This window comes from Chelon labrosus (assembly GCF_963514085.1).
Source record: "Chelon labrosus genome assembly, chromosome: 6".
Classification (NCBI taxonomy): domain Eukaryota; kingdom Metazoa; phylum Chordata; class Actinopteri; order Mugiliformes; family Mugilidae; genus Chelon; species Chelon labrosus.
Genome location: NC_140342.1, coordinates 16,051,920 through 16,073,184, shown reverse-complemented (window position 1 = coordinate 16,073,184; position 21,265 = coordinate 16,051,920). Strand labels below are relative to the sequence as shown.

Sequence of the window (21,265 nt, the reverse complement as noted above, 5' to 3'; positions counted from 1 at the left end):
TCTGTTGCTAAAACAAGGTCTGTCTGTGTTTGTTTTGCGTGACCTGGAAATAGACACCTAAATAACATTCCTGACATGACTTTTGGCGGCGTAAACCAAAGTTTTAACCAAGATTATTCTGGGTTGTTTGCTTAATTCACAATCCCAACTCAGACACGTACATTTTAGTAACAAGTTATATTTGACAGACGAACCTGAGAAATCTTCTGAGTGGGTTTTATGCTTATGAGGCTGTAAACATGAGTTCACTAGTTCAAAGTGTAAGTTCAAAGTAAACAGACCCTCGTCCCTTTTACATGGTCAGTATTTATCGTCAGTGGAAGGATACGTTTGTCACAAGTCAGACAAGAAAACGCCTCGAGAAAGTTGCTGCTGAGACAGAAAAACATTTTAACATTCTTCAAAACACAAAAACAATCAAATCTACAAAATGAACACACAACAATAACAGCACTACAGACGCCCCATAATGAACCCTGTCATAAACAACTGCAACCACTGACAAATATGGTCACAATCTGTTTGGTTTTCTAGTATTGTTTAGTGTATACATGCTTTACATATTGTTGGTTTTGCTTAACCAAAACCAAAGACACTCCGTTTTGCGTAAAACAAGAGAAAACTGAGAAGATCACATTTAGGATGCTCAAACCTGAAAACGTTGAGTATTTTAACTGTTTTGTAATTATAACAGAGTTTAGCGCATGATGTTAAGTTTTTACCTCAAAGCGAAAGAACAGCTACACAATTTTGACATCACTGCTGCTCTTGCCAATCAAGGGTTGTTTCACGCTGTAAACAGACATGGACACTGCTAAACTTTTCCATTTATGGCATATCTTAACAAAGTAAACCAATTAACAATCACCAGACCTTCACCTTTAATAAAGGCTAAATCATTTCTTAAAATGGCAGGGACTGTGGTTTTTAGCACATATCACTAAATTGGCAGGGACTATTTTCAGCTGCGGATTAATACATATTTCATGCTCTAGCCAGTATTTATTGCAGAATATGTGTTACGGACTCAACATAAACTTTAGAGGCTGTGTGAATTGCCAGATGGTTTGTTGCACTGAAACATCTGGGAAGTCATCCTCACAAACTGTTTGTAAAACGCCAGGCGCTTTCCAAACAATACTTATCACGAAGACCATCTGTCTATCACCGTCTATCACTGGCTGAACACAACAAGCCTCAGACAGAGGAACTGAAAGCCAATAAGCAGCAGCCAGTTATTATGTTAGGGCGTCAGCAGTTCTGTATCGTTAAGGATAATTTGTGATTAAAATGTGTATTTGTGGTTAACGACTCATCTGAAACACGTCCAACTCTGCCAGTTATTCCTCACAGGGCGCTGATGACCTCACCTCTCGTGTGTATACAGTTGAGGTCAGAAGCTTGCATACACCTTAGCCAAATACATAATGTTTAAACCAGTTGGGTTAACTAACTGACAGGGAATATTTACCAGGATTCAGTACCAGGATTTTTGCTTCAGTATAACCACATAATCTTCACCCTCCTTTGTGAACTGTACCAGTCCCTGTAACATGACGCTGCCAGCGCCATGCTTCAAGGTTGGGATTGTGTTCTACGGCTTGCAAGATTATCTCTTTTTCATCCAAACATGGTCAATACGGCCAAACGGTTAAATGTTTTATTTCATCAGACCACAGGACATTTGTCCAAAACGTAAGAGCTTATTTTTTTCCCATGCACAGCTACAAACCGCAGTCTGACTTTTGTATGGTGGTTTTGGAGCCGTGGCTTTGTCCTTGTTAACCAGCCTCAGATTATGTGACTCAATTTACTGTAGATATAGATATTTTTGTCCCCATCTCCTCTAGTGCCTCCAAAACAGCCGTGACTCATCAGAGAATGGACATTGCATCCTTCTGAGGGTGTCCTGTGGTGTCTGCCGACAGAATGTTGTCAGTGGGGGGCTTTGGCTCCTATGGGTTGAGGGGAGGGGCCTCTGTGGATCATCCCACAGATACTTGATCAGTTTGGGATCTAGCAAATTTGAAAGCCAGGTCTACACCTTGTGCTGTTTTTTATATTTTTTTGATGGGGTGGGGGAGCCTGGTCTGGTCTAGGTGGGTGGTACGTGTCTAAGTAACATCCACATGAATACCAGGTCCAAAAGTTTCCCAGCAGAACACTGTATTGTCACAAGATGGTCAATGTTATTTACTTCTCCTGTCAGCGGTCATAATGTTGTGGCTGATCAGTGTCGCTAGAGGCTTGGCAAGATGGACAGTTGTATAATCCTGCGATTTCACAAATCCTGTGAAAATCTAGCTGCCTTGAAATATTGTGACTAAATTTGGGGGTCTAGTTTGAGTCTTCTCACGTCAACTACTTAATAATAATAATAATGTAGAATAACTTTTACTACATTTTTACTAAATATTAGTAGTGCATTAATAAATTAAAATTCCCCTCAAGTCTGTGTTATCTAAATGGAATGTAATGGTTTACATCAACAAAAAGATGCCAGACTAAAATCATTAAATCAATATTTAACCTTTGCTTAAATATGAATACAGCTGTTGGAGTCTGACTTGGTGGGGATATATAAACACTTTCACTTTTAGTACAACGTGTTTCAACTTGGAAAAAAACGTAACATGAAATCTGATAGAGACACTTGACAGATAGAAAAGAAAAGGGTGATGAGGCTTGTCGCGGTACCAGCTTTACATAAACAACCACCTCCCCATTCGGCCCCTCCTTTTAGCCGTTCACATCTCCACTTCCTCAAACAGTGACCCCCTCACTCTCCCCCCCCCCCCCCCCCCAAAAAAAACCTCTGCCATTGGCCGGTTTCAGTCACAGGCCGTTTTCAGGAATTTGTTATTGTGAGCGATCACAGAATTCTCGGCAACTCAGGTTTTCTTCCAGGAAGTACGATCCACTGAGTCTGTGCAAACACACACGCGCGCCTTCGCACGCACGGCCACGCAGCGAGCGCATGTACGCCAATGCACATGCACGTTACTTGGCAACACAGTAAGCAAGCGACCCACACATTTAAGACTACAGCAGAGAGGCCTCATTGGTGGGGGGGGGCGGACAGGCGGGATTCCTTCCTATGTGTTGTCCACCAATCAGTGCAGGCAGAGTGATAAACACGGTTGTAACAGGATCCCTGCAGCACATTGTGTTCCTTCTCCACCAAGAAAAAAAAAAGAGCCTCTCCTCACTTCCTGCAAACAGTTAATCTTCTTGTTTATTCTATTCCCAAATTTACGGGAACTTAACATCTTCTTCAGGCATAAATATCATTCTGGCCCGTCTCCCTTGTGGGGCTGAACAACAAAAGGATCAAATAAGCACACTGACCAGGGGAGTGACTCATAGAGGCTGGGGACACAACATAAGACAAACTGTCCTTGTCTTTATACAGAATGAGGCCAGTGGGCTGCGAAGTAAACCACCCTGCTCTCCGCAGAGCAAGCATGCATCCTGGAATAGTACTACAAGCACTATAAGCAACACAATGTACCCAATGTTGGTATTTTTGTGCAGCAATTCAATCCTCTTACAAAAACAGGGTATGCAAGTGATCAGATCACTTTTATCGTGTTTCAGAAAAAAATAAAATAAAAAAAACTGCAGCCCAAAAATAAAACTTTGTAAACAAGTTCTAAACTGTCACAATAATTTGGCATGCTCATCCACGTATAAGACTCGTGATCACCTCCTAAACTCTGCCCCACCACCACTTTTTTTATTTTTTTTCCCCTACAAACAGAGCCTGTTGAATCTGGTTGAGTTACAGAGAAATAGAGGGAAGGGCATAAGTGTTTCCGGTCAGAGGGCTGCATTTGTTTACCAGCCACAGAAGCAGCATGGCAGGAGTGAGTGTCACATTACAGCCGCTGCGCATTTAGTCAGTTAGCTTGTCAGCTGACCGGGACTCTCCTCCCTTTGCCGCAAAAGCGCCCCCCGGGCCCCTCCACTTAGAGAAACCAATACTTTTCTTTTATTACTCAGCAAAGAACAAAAACAACACGCCTGAGGAGGGCCAGGCAACTGAAGGTCACGCTTCCTGGATTTGCTTCAAGTTCTGATTCATTAAACAGCAACAACACCACTACTATAAACCTCAAAGTTATGCCTGTAATGCCAGGATGATTTGTTTTGAATAGTTTTTAAATCGTAATAAATAAAACTAATACTTTTAGACGTTTAAAGCTGCAGTAATCGATTATTTTGTTGTCATGGTGGACTAAACAACTGCATTTTATGCATTTATCTCATAGTACCTAATCTTGAGAGAAATTCAATATTTTTAGCACCTTTCAGCTCATTATTTCCATAAACCCAGTTTCACCAGGTGTCATTTGCATTTTTTGCTCTCAAATCAATAATTGCAATTCTCTTTCTAGGGCAGATTTCTTATTTTTTTTTTCCAATTAATTAGAGAAAGTAAAATATCTTGGGGTCTTCCCAAAACGTGAAGATATTTGTTGTATGACACTGTCTGACACAGAATACCCTCAACGGGAGCTTTTGCACCACGTAGTAGTTCCGATAACTATTAGAGAAAGTACCCCCTTTTTATGTGTGCCCACACTGACTCATCAGAGAATAGACATGGGCCTTCTGAGGGTGTCCTGTTGTGTCTGGCAGCAGAATGTTGTTGGTGGGGACCTTTGGGTCCTATGGGTTGAGAGGAGGGGCCTCTGTGGACCATCCCACAGATACTTGATCAGTTTGGTATCTAGTGAATTTGGAGGCCAGGTCAACACCATGTGCTGTTTTTCATGTTTTGTTTTTTTTTTAGTTGTTCCTAAACTGTTTTTGTGTGTGTGTCCGTGTCAGGCTGCATCCTGCTGGGGATGGCTGCTGCCATCAAGGAGTGTCATTGCTATGGAGTGGGGATGCCTGGTCTGGTCTGGTCTAGGTGGGTGGTACATGTCTAAGTAACAACCACATGAATGTCAGGTCCAAACGTTTCCCAGCAGAACATTGTATTGTCACAAGATGGTCAATGTTATTTACTTCTCCTGTCAGTGCTTTTGATGTTGTGGCTAATCGGTGTATGTGTATGGTGATTGTTTGAAACACATGCTTGAACACATGAAACGCCAGAAAAAGGGTAGCTGTGCGATTGTCATAAAAAAAAAAAAAATCAATCAAATCAAAACAAATCGCGGAGAAATGGAACGACAGTGAAGTCCAGACTAGTTGCGGTACGTTGCACAGAACTAAGAGTCAATGCTATACCAATCTGCTTGTATTCACTTCGGCATTACTCTTGATTGGGGATGCAAATGCAAATGGGAAAACGTTTTTGATGGTATAAAGTTCACGGGGGACTGGAGTCCCCAGTGGGTAGTTACCCTCTGAGAGTCCCCAAAACGGTTAGGTCCAAAAGTACCTTGTTTCTCACATCCGAGAACCAGCAACCAAGCAAAAAAAACAAAAAAAATACAGACATGACTATTGAAATAGTTGCAGATCAAATCAAAGCTTAGGGTGGTTTCACATCTAGTTTGTTTATCCGAAACCATAAGTGTTTCCCCGCCAGGTCAGTTTGTTTGGGCTGGTGTGAACACAGCAATTGCACTTTGTTCTGGGACAAATGAACTGGAGCGATTGGTTTGTAGTGAGAACACAGGTTACTCACCGACCTGATAAGACTACCCTTATGACAATATACACAATCAGTGGCGGCCTCTCTTTCTGAGGTGTCTGGCGGCAGCAGTTCTCGACATACACGCTAAAGTGTTTTTTTTTTTTTTTTCTACATGTGGACTGGATGCTCCATCAAACTGAACATGCTGTTTATATACAGAACACCGGTACTGAACCACAGAACAGCAATTAATGCAAGTGCTGCTGACGCTTTTTTCAGTTTTTCAATCTGAAGCCAGTGTGTTGTAGAGGGCGTGTCAGAGCTGTGTCTCGATTGCCCTGTGAACACGAACATAGCCAAGGTTAAATCCAACATTATAAAAATATTATATCACGTACTCTCTCAGTTGGGACAAAATAAAAAAAAAAAGTGGCCTAAATAAATGACCCAATTCCACACATCTGTACGTTTTTGGCACTACTCAATAAACTATAATTGAGGTTTTCTTTAGAGTTTCAAGGTATGAAAAAAAACAAAAAACCACTGCTGCAAACCTGATCTGCCCACTCAAGTACGTGATTCTGAAAACATCATGCCGTCTTTCCTGAGAATTGGCGAGAATCGCTCACAGAGGGGCTGGATTCAATTAGAAATGTTTGTGTCCTTTGTCAAGCAATGCCATATGGCTGGAGACAGTGAGAGCACTTTGTGAGGCCTGCTGCGCCGTGAACAATAGCTCCACCGCTGAGACACGTTGTGCCACCGAGGAGAAGCATGCACGGCCTGAGACCGAGGAAACCAGCATGCAATTTTAACAAAAAGAAAAATTTGTATCGTGGCAGAGCATACACAGCAGATGAAGACAGATTTATTTTTTCCCCATTCTATTTTACCAAATGTGACAAACCAGAGGCCCCACTGGGCCGACAATTATCAGCCAGTACCTGGTTTTGCCTTTCTCTGCAGGAGGTGGAGCTGAGGAGGACCTGAGGGGAAGTCTTGGTTTGACGATGGACACAGGGGAGCAGTCAGCCATGGGGATGGAGTAAACTCTCTGGACAACCACCTCCACATCCTGGTCCACGGTGCCAGCCTGGCCAAGTCCTTCGATGGCCTCCAAGAGAGAGACGCAGTGTCTTGTCAAAACCCCCGAACCCTCAAATCTGCACAGAGCATCAGAGGTGACGATCTGCAAAAGAAAAAAAGTAGAAAGAGACGCAACCTTCACTGCGATGTACAGATCCTGCTTGCTGATTGATTTGAGTTTGGGCCTGCTGCATCAGGAAATTTGTAGTTTTTTTATTTTACTGTAGTCTGCCGTGTTATAGATCAAAGAATATATATTAATTCATTCATTTTCTGTAACTGCTTATCCTCTGGAGCGCCGCGGGGGGCTGGAGCCTATCCCAGCTGTCACTGGGCGAGACGCAGGGTACACCCTGGACAGGTCTCCAATCTATCAAAGGGCTAACACAGAGAGACAGACTAACATTCACACTCGCATGCACACCTACGGCCAATTTAGAATCGCTAATTAACCTAACAAGCATCTCTTTGGATGGTGGGAGGAAGCCAGAGTACCTGGTGAGAACCCACGCAGACACAGGGAGAACATGCAAACTCCACACACAAAGGCCCCAGTTGGCAGGTAGACTCAAACACAGAACCTTCTTGCTGTGGGGCATCAGTGCTAACCACAATATATATTAAAGAGACAACAGTTTTTAATGAAAAAACACAGAATTGCTTCCTTTAGTTTCTTAACTAAATAATCCCAGTGATAAAGCTGCAACTAATTGTTAATCTGTTGATAATTTTATCGACTAAATAATTTATTTCGAAATCCATAGCAAATAGTTAGCTTAATTATACAAAAAGAAAACACTAATAAACAGAAAAAAGCACAGTGATAATTCACATATGAGAAGATCATCGAAACAGCTGATTCATATTTTTTTTGTTGTTCAACAAACTGATTAAGGTGCTGCTACTTAACGTTTTAAGCTCTACATCATAAAATAAATTGCTAAATTCAGACACTTTGATTAATCACATTGTAATCTGCAACTTTTTTGATAAACAAAAAATAAAATCACTGCAGAAGGTTAAACTACAGCAATACTGAAGTTTTTACCCAGCATCTGACATCTGCCTTAAAAAATTATTTTGATAAATTTGATTTTGAAACGAGGCAGCTAAGAAATCAAACAACTGAATGTACTTGATTGATAAGAGTTTGATGCTCCACTGAGACTATTTGTTATTGTTGGGTTTTTGTGATTATTATAAAGTGAGCATGATTAACCCTGTGAAAAAAATAAAAAAATACCGTCTGCAAAGTCACACCTGCTACTCATTAAATATGAATGCTGACACAAGCCTCCTAATCTTTTGTTTTTATGTTTTTGTTTTAACTAAACCCTGGCACAACGCTGTGGCCAGTAGCCAAACTTTTGAGCACAAAACATACCAGTGCTGTCATTACGTGTCATCTGCTGACTTCTTGGAGTGATGACATTTTTTTCTGCCTCTCAAAAGGGAGTTTGACAGGTTTGTTTCATGTCCTGTGACCTAAATAAGTTAACTTGGGAATTAGGTGCAAGGTGCTCCATTGTACTGACAATGAAGCATACACACCTGTTTGGCATTGTTCTCATCTGTGTTCCTGCTCACGTCCAACAGTCCGAATGTTTTACCCAAACAATACGGTATGCGCCGGCTTCTTGGAACGGCTCGTTTGGACGGAGAGGATACTTTCTGGCTGAAGTGTGTGTTGAGAATAACAGGACAGCTGACGCCCTCCATAGAAAGACTCTGCCTGCAAAGAGATAGAGTGCATTCGTTTTAGACATGTTCTTGCTGTGCAAAAGAACTGGGTTCGGGACTTGAATTCACCATGACATTAAACATCTGTAAGCTCTTGGGCAATGATAAGCCGCTTCGGTTGTGATTGCGATGATAACAGATGCAACAGCTCTGATTTAAAAATATATGGAATAGGCTGTTGCATAAACGTAGGGGGGCTGACAGCTCGAGACTGTTTGAATGTCAAACTCAGATAAGGTACCAGCCACCTCCACAGGTCTGCTCGCTGTGTACCACCCAGCACAAAGTACAAGTTCAAATATGTTAACCTTCTCCGAGGCAAGTGAAGAACGGATGCGTGTGTCCTCTTTAACTGAGGTGAAAGATACATTTTCCATGTAATTGGCGCTCTAAGAAGGCTTCGTGTCGCAGCCTGTGACGTGACGCCATCTACGGAAAAATATACTTGACACCAAATCAAATGAGTGACTTTAAGTGCTAATCTTACTTTTACCAGCATAAACTTCCCTCATATTTCTGTGCCAAAGATGCAGGACCTCTCCTTAAAACCTTAGCAAAACATTTTCTGCTCAGGTGTTTTGGCTCAAAGAGGTTAATAACACACACACCTGAGTGGCGGTGAGCCTGAGAACAAAAGATGTTGAACAGCAGCCAGATACCTTTACAGCACGCTGTTTGTGGTGTGCTTGAATTATGACTTAATTTCTTCCACATGTAACAAGGATAATAGTGTGATGATGGCTCGTCACTGACTCAGAGCCAAGAGTAGTGACTGGAACTGCCACGCAAGTCACAGCTCGCCTCAAACCTGCCGGTGATAGCTGAACCAGAGACAAAGATAAGTGGGAAGATAAATGTTTGGAAGAACAATAAAAATGGTGGGAAAATATTTAGAAAGTACACACACAGCTGTCAGTTTTAAGTACACCTTCATGTAATAAAATGCAGCCAAATGTGACCTTATTGAAGGTTATGGAGTTCAGTTTTTGTTTAAATGTGATTTAGCCAGAAGATGACTTGGTTTTCATTGATTGTCGTTTTGGTAGCCTTAGTTATTATTCCAGTATTTATTTATCAATATAAAAGTGTGTATTTAAACACTTTTATATCAATAAATAAAAGCTAGAATAAAATCTCTACAAATCAAATGTGACCGTTATTAACAATATTACCCTGAATTAAAACTATTTTCTTACTTATAATTAAAAAATGACTAGTTAGAAGTTAGAAGATGGTGGACTAAAACAAAAATATACACCAAATAAAGCCTCATAGTAGGGTATTATTTCCTGCCAATGTTTCATACAATTCCAGGCATTGTTTCTATCCCCTGTATTCTAAGTAGTCAAGCAAGACAACAATATTATTTGTTTGCCACAACCAGTAGAAACCGAACCGGACACTTTACCATGCTGGTGCAGACACTAGTAAACATACGCTGACCAGCCACAACGTTATGACCACTGACACGTGAAGTGAATAATAATAAATAAAACCTAGCGTTGGATGGGGTACATTAGGAAGCAACGGAACATTTAGTCCTTAGCGTTGATGTTGAAAACAGGAAGTACTGTACGTGGAAGGATTTGAGCAACTTCACGATGGCCAAACTGTGAAGTGAAGTCCGAAGTTAATGCTGGTTCTGATGTGAAGGTGTCAGAACGTGTGTAGAAGGTGGACAGCTGAATGTGTCTACAACATGCACATAGCAACAGAAGATGGCGGCCTGGCCTGATGAATTGCAATCGCTTTTATATCGTGTGGATATACAGGCGTGTGGGGAAAAGAAGAGCCGACGGAGGCCGTGTTATGCTTTGAACAACGTTCTGCTGGGAAGAACTTGGATCCAATTTGAGCATTGTTCCAAACCCTGATGGCAGTGGCCTCTTTCAGCAGGATAATACACTCTGCCACTAAGCAAAAATGAAATGGTTTAAAAATGGTTAGAGAAACACAGCAACAGCCTCAAGGTGTTGAAATTCACCAGATTTCATTCCAGTCGAGCGTCTGTGGGACGCACTGGACAAACAAGTCTGATCCTTGGAGGCCCCTCCTTGCAACTTGCAGGACTTAAAAGGATCTGCTGCTAACGTCTTGGTGCCAGGTACCACAGCACACCTGCAGAGGTCTGGCGCAGTCCATGCCTTGACCTGTCAGAGCCGTTTTGGCGGTGAAACAGCTCTCACGCAATATTGGTCACGTGGTCGTAATGTTACGGCTGATCTGTGCATATAAAATGGATTCGCTGTACTTTTGCAAAATGTTAAAATATTCACAATTTTGCAATAAAAAGCATTGGAAAAGGTAATAAATAAGGAGACTTTCTGGCTGAAATGTGTGTGTGTGTGTTGAGAACAACAGAACAGCTGAAGCCCCCCTCCACAGAAAAAAGTTTGCCTGCAAAGAGATGAAGTTCACTGGGTTTAGAAAGCGCCTCTGGTTTGAGTGCTTTCGTTGCACTCTTCTCCTAAACACGTGCTTACTGTAAAAAAGAAACTGAGTTCGGGAACTGAATTCACCACGACATTAAACATCTGTAATCGTCTAAACCTTGAAAATGTGACAGTGGAGGAGGAAGGAACGTTACTTTAGTACATTTAATACACAACGCTGCGTTATACATTAACAGGAAGTAAAGCAGTTATAATATGCTCCACTTTAACCAGGTAAACATTACAGTAGTGCCGACATGTGTATGAATCAAAACTCTTCCACCATGTCATCTTCTTGACCACATTAATCCTTCACTTTATTGCTTTGACACCAATCCTTCATTTTATTGCTCTGACACCAAAACTAACTCTGTTTATAACACTTTACGTAACTTTTGTTTGAGTAACTGTTATGTTAAATACAATTTCATAACTTAGTATAAGTAAAAAGTGAATGCCGAAGCCGAATTCTTGTGTTTTTCCCAAACTTGACTTTTCTCCCCGAGCCATAAGATAAAAACGTGACAGTGATGGTTATCAGAGGAACATCTGCACACAGATCATTAATCAGTAAAAGCCACACTCTCATCTTGGCTGGGCAGAACGTACTGTTCGCGAGAAACCAGCACAACACCCACACAGGAAGTGTCACCCCATTGTGAACAGGTGAGTGGGCAGCTGTCATCATCCGACAGGTAGCCGGGCTAAGGAGTGGCCCGGGCTGCTGGCGTCACAGTTTGTAAGTGAATAATCCCTGCAGGTATTTCCGCTCAGCTCTCGGCCCACTCACAACAAGGCGTGGGAGGTGGGCGGAGTCAACGTACTCCTGCACGAGTCATGTGGGAGGTTAACCATTTGAGTGTCACACAGGAAACTGATAAGAGGAATTTTACCAGACGTGCTCATCCTCCAAATTCATTTATTTACCGCTTCAGGCTGTCCTGACGCTGTACAAATGAATACCTCTCCAGAGGATATAAAGCCTGTCATCATCTCTTCTTGGTTATTACTGCCTTGGGCTGTTTTATTGACCTAGAATACTGAGGGATTAAAATGCAAACCAGATTCTCTACAAACGTATCAAAGTAATTTACACAAAAAAGGCTTTAGGATATAACAGACAGAAATGTAGTTCTTTGAAAGCGTAACAGGAGTGTGTCTGGTGGGCTCCACTCTTGTCTTGTGATTTCAGGAATAGTACAGGGAAGGAGAGGTGCTAAAGTCAGAGATACTTTCAAACCACCATGTGTTTTCAATCTCAGCCCTCTGGCTCCCTCCACTCTCTACTCCCAAATGCTCCAGAAAATAATCCTACTGTGTTTTTTCCCCGGCTTGCTGGAAATGACCTAACTACTGCCAGGAAGAGGAATGCGAAGCATTCCCTGGAGCTGTTCGTGACGTCAGAGCGCTGAGGAGGCCCCTGCGCTTCCGCCAGCCTGGATATTCCAGCGCACACTCAACTCAAACTCCCAACAGCTGGAGTCAACTGCTGCTTCGCTCCAACTCCAAAACAATCCCCAAAACACCCCCACTGCCCCCGCCTTTGCATGTGAGGGACTGTTCTTCACATCTGGGCCTTCAGTGCTTATTATTGTTAAGTTTTCACACTTAGAAACACACAAATTAAGGACTGCAGTTTCATGTGTAGTATTCTGTCTCTTCAGAATGCCTCCTCAGCATTATTTTGCAAGATCCTGTTACTCTTTGTCCTGCATAAAGTGTGTCAGCCGTGCATTGTGTAATTGCCTGTAACAGTGTCTTTTTTGTGTAGTTTTTGATCGTCAGCCAAGAGATGATTTAGAAAAGAAGAGGAAGAAGAAGAAGAAAAAAAACGCAAGAACAGGGAAATCCAAGAAACGGTTTCACTGACCAACTTCACTCAGGAAATGTGTCACGCTGCCCATTTCCAGTGCTATTTCAGATAACATGTTCTTACTCAGGGCTTAGTTTTCGTTTTAAGAGGTCATTATTTCCAGCTTTTCAAATATAACTTCATATTTATTCATTATAAATATAAATACATATAAATATAAGGCTTTCGATTCTAGGTTGTTGTTTTTTTCTTCTTTATTTTGACATGTGGCACTAACAGACTGCAATAATAAGCAAATTAAATTCAAACTGCAACAAATTTCTCCAATGTTTGCTCCTTGTTAATTTATCTCCCAACGTTTCTGCAGTTAATGCCCCTGTATTGCCCTAAAGCAGCAAAAATGAAATGGCGCGTGCATCCATACACAAGCACAAACACGCGAAATTTCATGTAAAACGTTCTCCTCCAGGCACATTTAACATATATGCAAACATATATTTGCAAAAAATGTCTCCGAACAGGTAGTTTTCAAGTTTACACCATTCCTGTCAGTTGCTTCTTGCTGCAACTACTTGTCATGACGTCATGAAGTTTGCCTGTGTGTACATGTCTTATGGGTTTTTTCCACTAGCCTACGTTAGCCTGCTTTAAGCTGCTTCGAGCCGCACTGCACAGCCAACTGTGTCGGTCTCCTCCCCTGTCTACAGCGCCTTAACTGTGGTGATGACTAGATAGATACCTCTCTCCATGTTAAGCTCTTAATGCTTTCAAGCTTCTACCTGAAAGTCTGCGGGTTGGAGTTTATTTTCACTGCTGTGTCTCTGTTTATGCTTTAGGAAATCAGAATTATTAGACACTTTTTATTAAGTGTTAAGCTGCTGTTGTTTGTTAAAACTAAAAGCTTTCCACTGGCAGATGGGATGCTTTTATTATGAAGAAGTACCAGGAACTATAACGTGCTTATTGCAGAGTTAGTTAGTGCAGCACATAAGGCCTAAAGGTGTAGCCGTTTACCTACACCTTCATGCATTGTGTGCTGCTTACGGCTGTTTACACCAGGGCACGGCACAATTACCCCCACCCACACACAGTGGAATAAACTCTCAGGTTTTAACTGAGCACGGAGACACTTGCAACTCCCCCCTGCAGCAGATAAAAATCTTCTATGTTAAATACATCTTTCTGCACACTGAAGGCCGAAATATAAACTAAACCTCTCACCATGGTGGGTATATGTAGATGATATCTTTGGGTGCAGGAATCAGCTGGGCTGCCGTCTCTCTGTTGAATAACACCAACATACGAGCTCTCTCCTCAGAGACAGGGTTACCGCGCTGGTGGCCGTCTCCAGGGGGCCCGCGGTGCTCACACTGCGCCAGTTGCACGCTGCACTCATCGGTAACCTCCAGCACCTCCAGCATCAGCACGCCAGGCCTGTCCGCTGGAGAGCAGAGGAACAACAACACAGATGTTGAGTGTGTGCCTGCGTACAAACTGTACTCTCATGCTCCTCCGGCTCTCTGTGGGACTCATTATTCATTATGAAAGTAATTCACTTTTAGCATTAGAACAATTCGCACTGCATAACTGTAAAGTTAAACTGACTCAGGCTGGATATGAGATGCAGTAAATCCCACTGGGCGACTGTACAAATGTTTGGTATTTCACCACAATGCTGACTGTGCTTTTGGCTTGAACAATAAAGTCCACAAAGATAATAAAGATGAGAAAATGCCCTGCAGCTATAAATCAGACTGAGATAAGAAGGCAACTTGGCTGAATGCAAAAAAAATGTGTGTAAACTTGAAATGTAAAAACTGCGGCATGCGATGGCAAAGTCAATGCACTTCATTGTCTGTATAAGTAAACGGCCAGAGGGGGAGTTTTAATATGATAAGAGTAAATCACATCAAGGACGTCGCTAGAGAGCTATTAAATTTTTAACATGCATTTGTCTAAACGTGAATGGTACGCGCTCCCCTTGTGCTCTGTGCCTTTAAGTCCCAAACTGCAAAATAATGAGGAGGTCAAAAACTGAGAAATATGAGCAATATGTTTGGAAACCACTCATAATGTCCAACATGTGCATATGTGAGCTTACATATCATACTGAAATTATAAGATAAACAGGTGTCCTGTAACAGCATGATCTTGTTGGGTGACACTGCTGTTATTGTTAAGCAGGCAGTGTGACAGTTTTATTACACACTGTAAATTAAATGTTTTTATATTATAAAAAAATATCTTAATATAAGCCATCTGGTAGAAAGTTCTGCACAAAGACTTGGAAATTAGGTCAAGTCAGAGTAAACCATCACACCTCAACACTCCGTCTAAGTCTTTTCGCTAATCAAACCATCGACTGACCACAAACTCTGAGCTGGATGGAGTGGGCGTCTTCTTTTTCCACAATCAACCGTCACCTTTGAGCCACTGCTTATGTCCTATTATAAGGAGATAGATGCTTGACAACAAGAAAACACAAGTGGTTTGGTACACCACGGAAAAGGAAAAAAGAAAAAAAAAGAACTAGGCAAGCAGTTTCCTGTCACCCACAAATTGAGTTCACAGTTCAGAGCCACAGTGATCAACCTACAGCTAGCACTTCCTCAGTGTGGCCCCTCCGTACAGTCACACGTGTGCTGCTTAGAGACGGGCTTCATCCCACTCACAAATCAAAGTTCATTGTTTAACTTAAACAATGATTCAGGGATGAGTAAGATGTAATCTTACACAAGCAGAAGGTCTATGCGGTCACCTGGTGTTGTTGCTGCTGCTGTTGCTGCTGAAGCATCAGAGAAGGCCTGGTGCCTCCAGAAGCTGATCGCTGACCTCTGCCTGCACTGAAGTCGATTCAACCTCTCTGCCAGACCTCCACTGCGAAACAACACACACGGTGCTAGATGATGTAATGTGATAAACTCACACATACACAATCTATCCAACGCACATGCTCGACTGTTTATTTCAAAGGGAAATAAAAGATTTTCTGATGCAAACAACAAGCTGTCAAAGATTACAGATAGCCATCTGTCAGATTTGGGGGGCTTGGGAGATGGCAAACGACATTTAGCACCCACATTATGACACCAGGTGTCCCTTTCATCGTCAGTTCTGCTGTGGAAACATTGCCACCAAAGTCTGACTATCACCTGGCAGCGAGCAATATGTCTTCTTACTCCGTTTACTCTTTGAAGCAGTGCACTATGACACATATTACACACTCAGATGCTGTTTCATTAAGTAAACCTGGTTAAAACTAATACTAGAATCTGCCTGCATGACATTTGTTATGTTATAATAAGAGTGAAGGTGTATTTTGTTATATTACTGTTATTTAATCTACTCTTTCTGATATAAAACCTCTCTAAAAAAAAAGTTTCAAGGGACTCTAATCTTAGTAAGGCTGGGTTTCAAAAATGACATAAACTGCAACTTTGAGGCCTGAAAGCCATTTAGAAAGTCATGATTGTGTCAAGATGTGAAAACTACTAGGTAAAATACTGTAGAAAAACCACAAATTGGCTGTGTGAAAAATGTTTTTCATAACTGAAATATCTCTATATATCTATATTTATTAAGCTGTATCGAATCAGACTTTGTGACTCAGAGTCAAATCAATGCCCAATCTTTAATATTACTGGGAACTGGTGTGACGGCAGAATGTGTATTCGGGGGGAAAAACAACAACCCTTCCTGAAACTTTTAAGAGCTTAATCCAAACCTTAGAAACTTTCTTTTCTTTTTGGCCGAGTCTTCAGGAGTCTTGAACTGCCTCTCAGTCGCTTTCTCAGGCGTCTGCAGCATCGCCTGTGCAGATCTCACCCAGTCACTCACTGACCTTTTGCTGCCCTCGCCAGTTTGGAGCGGGAAGATCTCAGAGTCCAGTCTGCTCGAGGGCACCGTGCTGCCAATATCCTCTCCGTCAGACACATAACCTGAGATCTCCAGCTCTTTCACCTTGGAAAAGAGAAAATAATGTTTAAATTTACAGTGGGAAGATATAATTATTGAATTAACACATTAAAGTGTTAAATTGGAGTTAAAATGTTACTGTTTATCTGGTAATATAAAATAATTAAAACGATTCAGTCGTTGGTTAATTAATAATGAGTCATCATAGATTAAATATAATCAAGGAACTTAATAATACGGTGGGTGGATATGGTACACTGACACACTGTCAGGCTGATTAATCCGTAAGATACGGTAACAAAACAATCTTTTTTGCTGTCTCACCGTTCACTACACCTGAAGGAATCAGTTCTCATGGAAAAATCCACGAGAAACCTGAGTTCCTGTCATGTGCGGACACGACCAGCATTCCAGGCCCCGTCAGCCAATGTGCTCTCTTATTTGAATCAACTTGACCCTGCTAGGCAGCGTGCCAGCAGACGTCACACTCTAACCAGCTACAGAGAAAAAGGAACACTATGTTCCTGGACCCGGCTCAAAAATGTTTTCACCCAGCACTGAAAGCATTGTAAGTACACAGCTTTACACTGACTCGTCCACCGGCAGGTTTTCCTGAACAAACAGTAGTAAAACAGTGTTTATAGTCCCGCTATAGGTCTGGTGTGGCGGAGGTTCGTCGACCCTTCAAACGCTCATGTTAAGGAGGTCGGACCGAGCAGGGCACTTCATTTGGGAGGTGGCCATTCACTTTGGCTTTGAAAACGCAAAGTCGCCTGCACAGCTCCGCCTGGCCACTTCCAGCAGCTAGTACAATAACACAGAAATCTGGCAAACGAATGTCAAGTCAGTCAGTCATGCATTTACGCGGACTAAACTCTGCCTTGGATTGGGATCTTCCCACTCTGCATCCTGTTAGATCCGGTCTTGATTTACAGTTGGGAGTGTGTAAGCGAGCTTTCTGGGCAGAAAAATAAAAAGTCCAACTGCGTTTGTACATTCTGTTATTCTAATCTTATCACTTCTAAAGCGCACATATAATAATTTAAAACACTAAAAGGCCATTTCCACTGCCAATTATGCTCTAATCAAGCTGTCAAAACGCCCACATGCATACATTTCAGTGCAATTATATTTTTTAAAACTACGACCATTATGACGGTGCCTTTCTAGGAAGTTTCTGACCACAAGCCTCCAGCCTCATGATCTTAAATCTCGTTTGACCCCAGAGAGCTGATAGCAGCAAATTAAACTGTGACAAGAGGAAGTAGCTGGGTCTGCGGGAGTTATGTTAATCTGTCGACAAGCTTCCTCTTGACGTACAGCCTCCAAACTCAAGACTTTCATCACTTCATACTAAAAGTGCTTAACTGAGTTGTTCAGTCCTCCACTAAATCCCCCTTCATGACGGCCATAATGTTCAGTTTAAGTCGAAACAACATACGAAAGGCGGTGATTCAACGGTATGATCAATGTGGAGGATGTAGCTTGAGGTGCTGTTAAACACTCAACACAAGTGTCTCTGTCATTTGGCCTAGCCCACGGATTAAAGTGGGGTTGTCAAAATAATAGAAACACGCATCGATGCAGCACAATTCAATACCACTAGAAACCACAGCCTCCAAAATGACAACATAGTTGAATCAACAGCTCTCTCAGTTACTTTAAACAAATGCCGAATACCATAACCTTCATAAAGCGAAGATCTAGTGACTGTTACAATAGAAAGCATTCATTTTTACTAGTGTACCTAATGATCTGGCGAGTGAAAGAAAGGATGACTGCCTGCTTGAAGAGGGGGCCAACGTGGTCAAATACGGTTTTTCTAATAAACTGCTATCTGAACAACCACATGAACAACCTCAGTAATTTGGACACATCTAGCTGATCAACTACACGTTTGTGCTGTTAAGACTGAATGCCATGTGCGGTCTTGAACCTGAGTGCAATACCTTCACCACTCCTTGTACATTCTCTCCATGCCAGACCTGCCTTTAACAAACACAGCTTCTGAATGACTTCTGAGAAGGAACAGTCAATCCAGATCTCGAGAGCACACAGGAGGGTCCACAAAGGACTGACTCCGCCGATAATAAAACCGCAAGAGAAATGTGCCCGTAAAACCACCATTGTATCGCCAGTAATAGATTAATCAGTAGATTACTTTTTATCTTTCTCACAATTTCCCAGAATTAAAAGGTGACAGCATTCATTGTAGCTGTCTTAAAAATATTCAAGTAACTTAAGGGAGCACATTCCACAACTGTGAAGCAGCTCTACAATGTGCTCTATAAATAACACAAACGGAAACAATTTAATTCTTCGCATATTTGGGTTTCAGAGTGTGAAACTGTGATCTTGCAAAAAAAAAAAAAAAAAAAAGGTGCACACCATAAATGTGTTACCAGTGTCAATAAAACCTGCTTTGGATAAGGTAAGTGTCAGCTTGTCCCTCCACGTTAAGCCAGTGTTTTATTACTAAGTCAGCTTGTGAACTTTGACAGAACGTAACCTGAATCTAGAAAGTACTAGAAAAGTTCTGGGCAGGCCTTCTCAGGACATCGGAGCATGAACACGATACTCCATCTAGTGGTATAAAGTCTTAGCATACAATCAAAAGAAATGAAAAATAAATAAAAAAACATCAACAAAAACTAGTATAAATATAGTTTCACCCTGAAACACATGCTTTCACTGCTGCTATAGCTTCTCATCAGGTTTAACTGACTGCAGAGTGCTGTAGTGAGCATGTCTCTGTGGACTCCAGGAAAAGTACTGACACTTACTTATCTCAGTTATGTACACTCCTTGGATAACTGCAGCCAAATGTTAACTAGAAACATTGTGGGAAATGCACTGGTCTGAATCAGACAGCTAGATCTTAAGGAGGCATATAGCACCACCTAGTGTCCATCAATCAAATTTATTTCAGCCTTGACAATTCTGCCTTGTCATACAGATGTTTAACATTTGGGAAAGAGCACAAGCAGCGTAACATTCATGATGACATGATGAGTTCAATTTGGTGTACTCAAAACACATTTGGGGTGTACTACTTTCAAGCACAACAAGGGAAATGCACCCATCATTTATACGGTTGTGCTCTCCTGCTACAGATCACTGTGCCTCAAATACTAATGAGGCATTGCTTGCTGCTGATTATAATAAAGGTTGTTAACTCACATTTGCAGATTTAAGCGGAACCTCTCTTTCCTTTTCATCGCAGGAGTCGGACTCACAGTCTGAGATTTGTTGCCCGCTGTCCTTTTCGACATCATCCTCAGACTCATCCAGATCACTGTCTGTGTCTATGACAGGAAAGTTGTCTGGTGAAGAAACAAATAGATATAGCTCAGTTGTTATCATGCAGAAAAAGTTGATTCCTTAATTCAACCATTTACCTCAGAAAACTCTCCAAAAGCTACTAACTGGGCTTTGAGCTAAAGGAATAGTTTACAATTATAAGTAATACTCATATTTCTATATTCATATCTATATTCTGTATATATTTCCATATTTCTATATACTCATACTCACACCTTCTATTTGCAAATACGTGGTAATTTAACTCCTATTGGAGTTTGTTGTTGTTTTTACTCATGATATTCATGAATGTCAACATATATATATATTTATCCTCCTTTAACACTTTAACTCCTCAATCCAAATTGGTTGTTTCAACTCAGACCAGACACTGTGAATCTCTCTGATGCAATATGTAAATATTTTTTTTACTTAACATATTTGTCTGCCGTATTCTATTATTATTCTATTTTATTTTTTTTGTATCTTCTGCATCTTGCACTGTTGTTTCCTGCCGCTGTAACGCCCTAATTTCCCCACGGGGAGGAATAAAGTCTTATCTTATCTTATCTCTTATCTTATCTTATTTGAACTCACTATATATCTCAGCTTAACTTAGGATAAAGTCTGGAAACAGCTAGTCTGACTGCTCACAGGAAACAAAATCAACCTACCCGATCATTCATTCCAAAACTAAAGTGTAAAAACAAAAGATCAGCTTTTTAAAACCTGAAATTCACAGAATAAGAAGCTCAATATGAAGTCTGTTAGAATAACCTAACAGACTTCATATTTTACCTTTATCAGAGGTGAGCATGTGCAGAGCTCTGGTGTAAGACTGAATGGGAGCTGAGAGCTTCCCTGGTTTCGGATTCGGAGGCGGCTGCTGTTGTTGTGCAACAACTCTGGACTGTGGCTGCTCCTGAGCCTCATTGTCAGAGTGTTCAGAGTCACTGGAGCTCCATGCAATATGCACCGGGTCCTTATCACAGTGAAGGGCACTGGTCTGCACTGGGAGACAGAGCAGAACAATATCATTATCAATATCATTTAACAGAGGTGTCTGTTAAAACTGTCTAAAAGAGAGCAGCATTTAAAATTCTTTAACACTTCAATTTTGGAATCAGTTTGAAAACACGATGCTTTGTGCTTTGTGACATATAAACAGGACTAACATGTCAACTGCTGCCTAAACACAAGCTGCCTCTCTTCTTTTCAAAGACATAGTTGCCTAATAGCAGCACATTATGGATTTAAATAAGAAACAAGTTGCACAAATTATAAATATAAATTTGAATCAGCCACTTTCAGAGTCAGCTTTCAGTGGCAAGTGCCTGAAACATGCTGAGGTTCGATACCATGACTTAGAAGAATGAAAGGTTGTGGTAG

General features: G+C 41.4%; 1 protein-coding gene across 3 annotated transcripts in view; it reads right to left on the bottom strand.

The window, feature by feature from the left end:
• spidr (scaffold protein involved in DNA repair) overlaps positions 1 to 21,265 on the bottom strand; it is a 37,391-nt gene that overhangs the window by 14,162 nt on the left and 1,964 nt on the right. For all 3 annotated transcript variants that reach the window (XR_014699111.1, XM_084546403.1, XM_084546404.1), the window contains 7 exons: positions 20,675 to 20,887; positions 19,757 to 19,899; positions 16,386 to 16,621; positions 15,420 to 15,538; positions 13,883 to 14,102; positions 8,228 to 8,408; positions 6,535 to 6,779 (listed from right to left, as the gene is read on the bottom strand). Coding sequence is in view for 2 of the 3 variants with exons in the window: in XM_084546403.1 (XP_084402529.1) it covers positions 6,535 to 6,779; positions 8,228 to 8,408; positions 13,883 to 14,102; positions 15,420 to 15,538; positions 16,386 to 16,621; positions 19,757 to 19,899; positions 20,675 to 20,887 (1,357 nt within the window). In the remaining variant the exon portion in view is untranslated. The remainder of the gene's footprint in view (positions 1 to 6,534; positions 6,780 to 8,227; positions 8,409 to 13,882; positions 14,103 to 15,419; positions 15,539 to 16,385; positions 16,622 to 19,756; positions 19,900 to 20,674; positions 20,888 to 21,265) is intronic.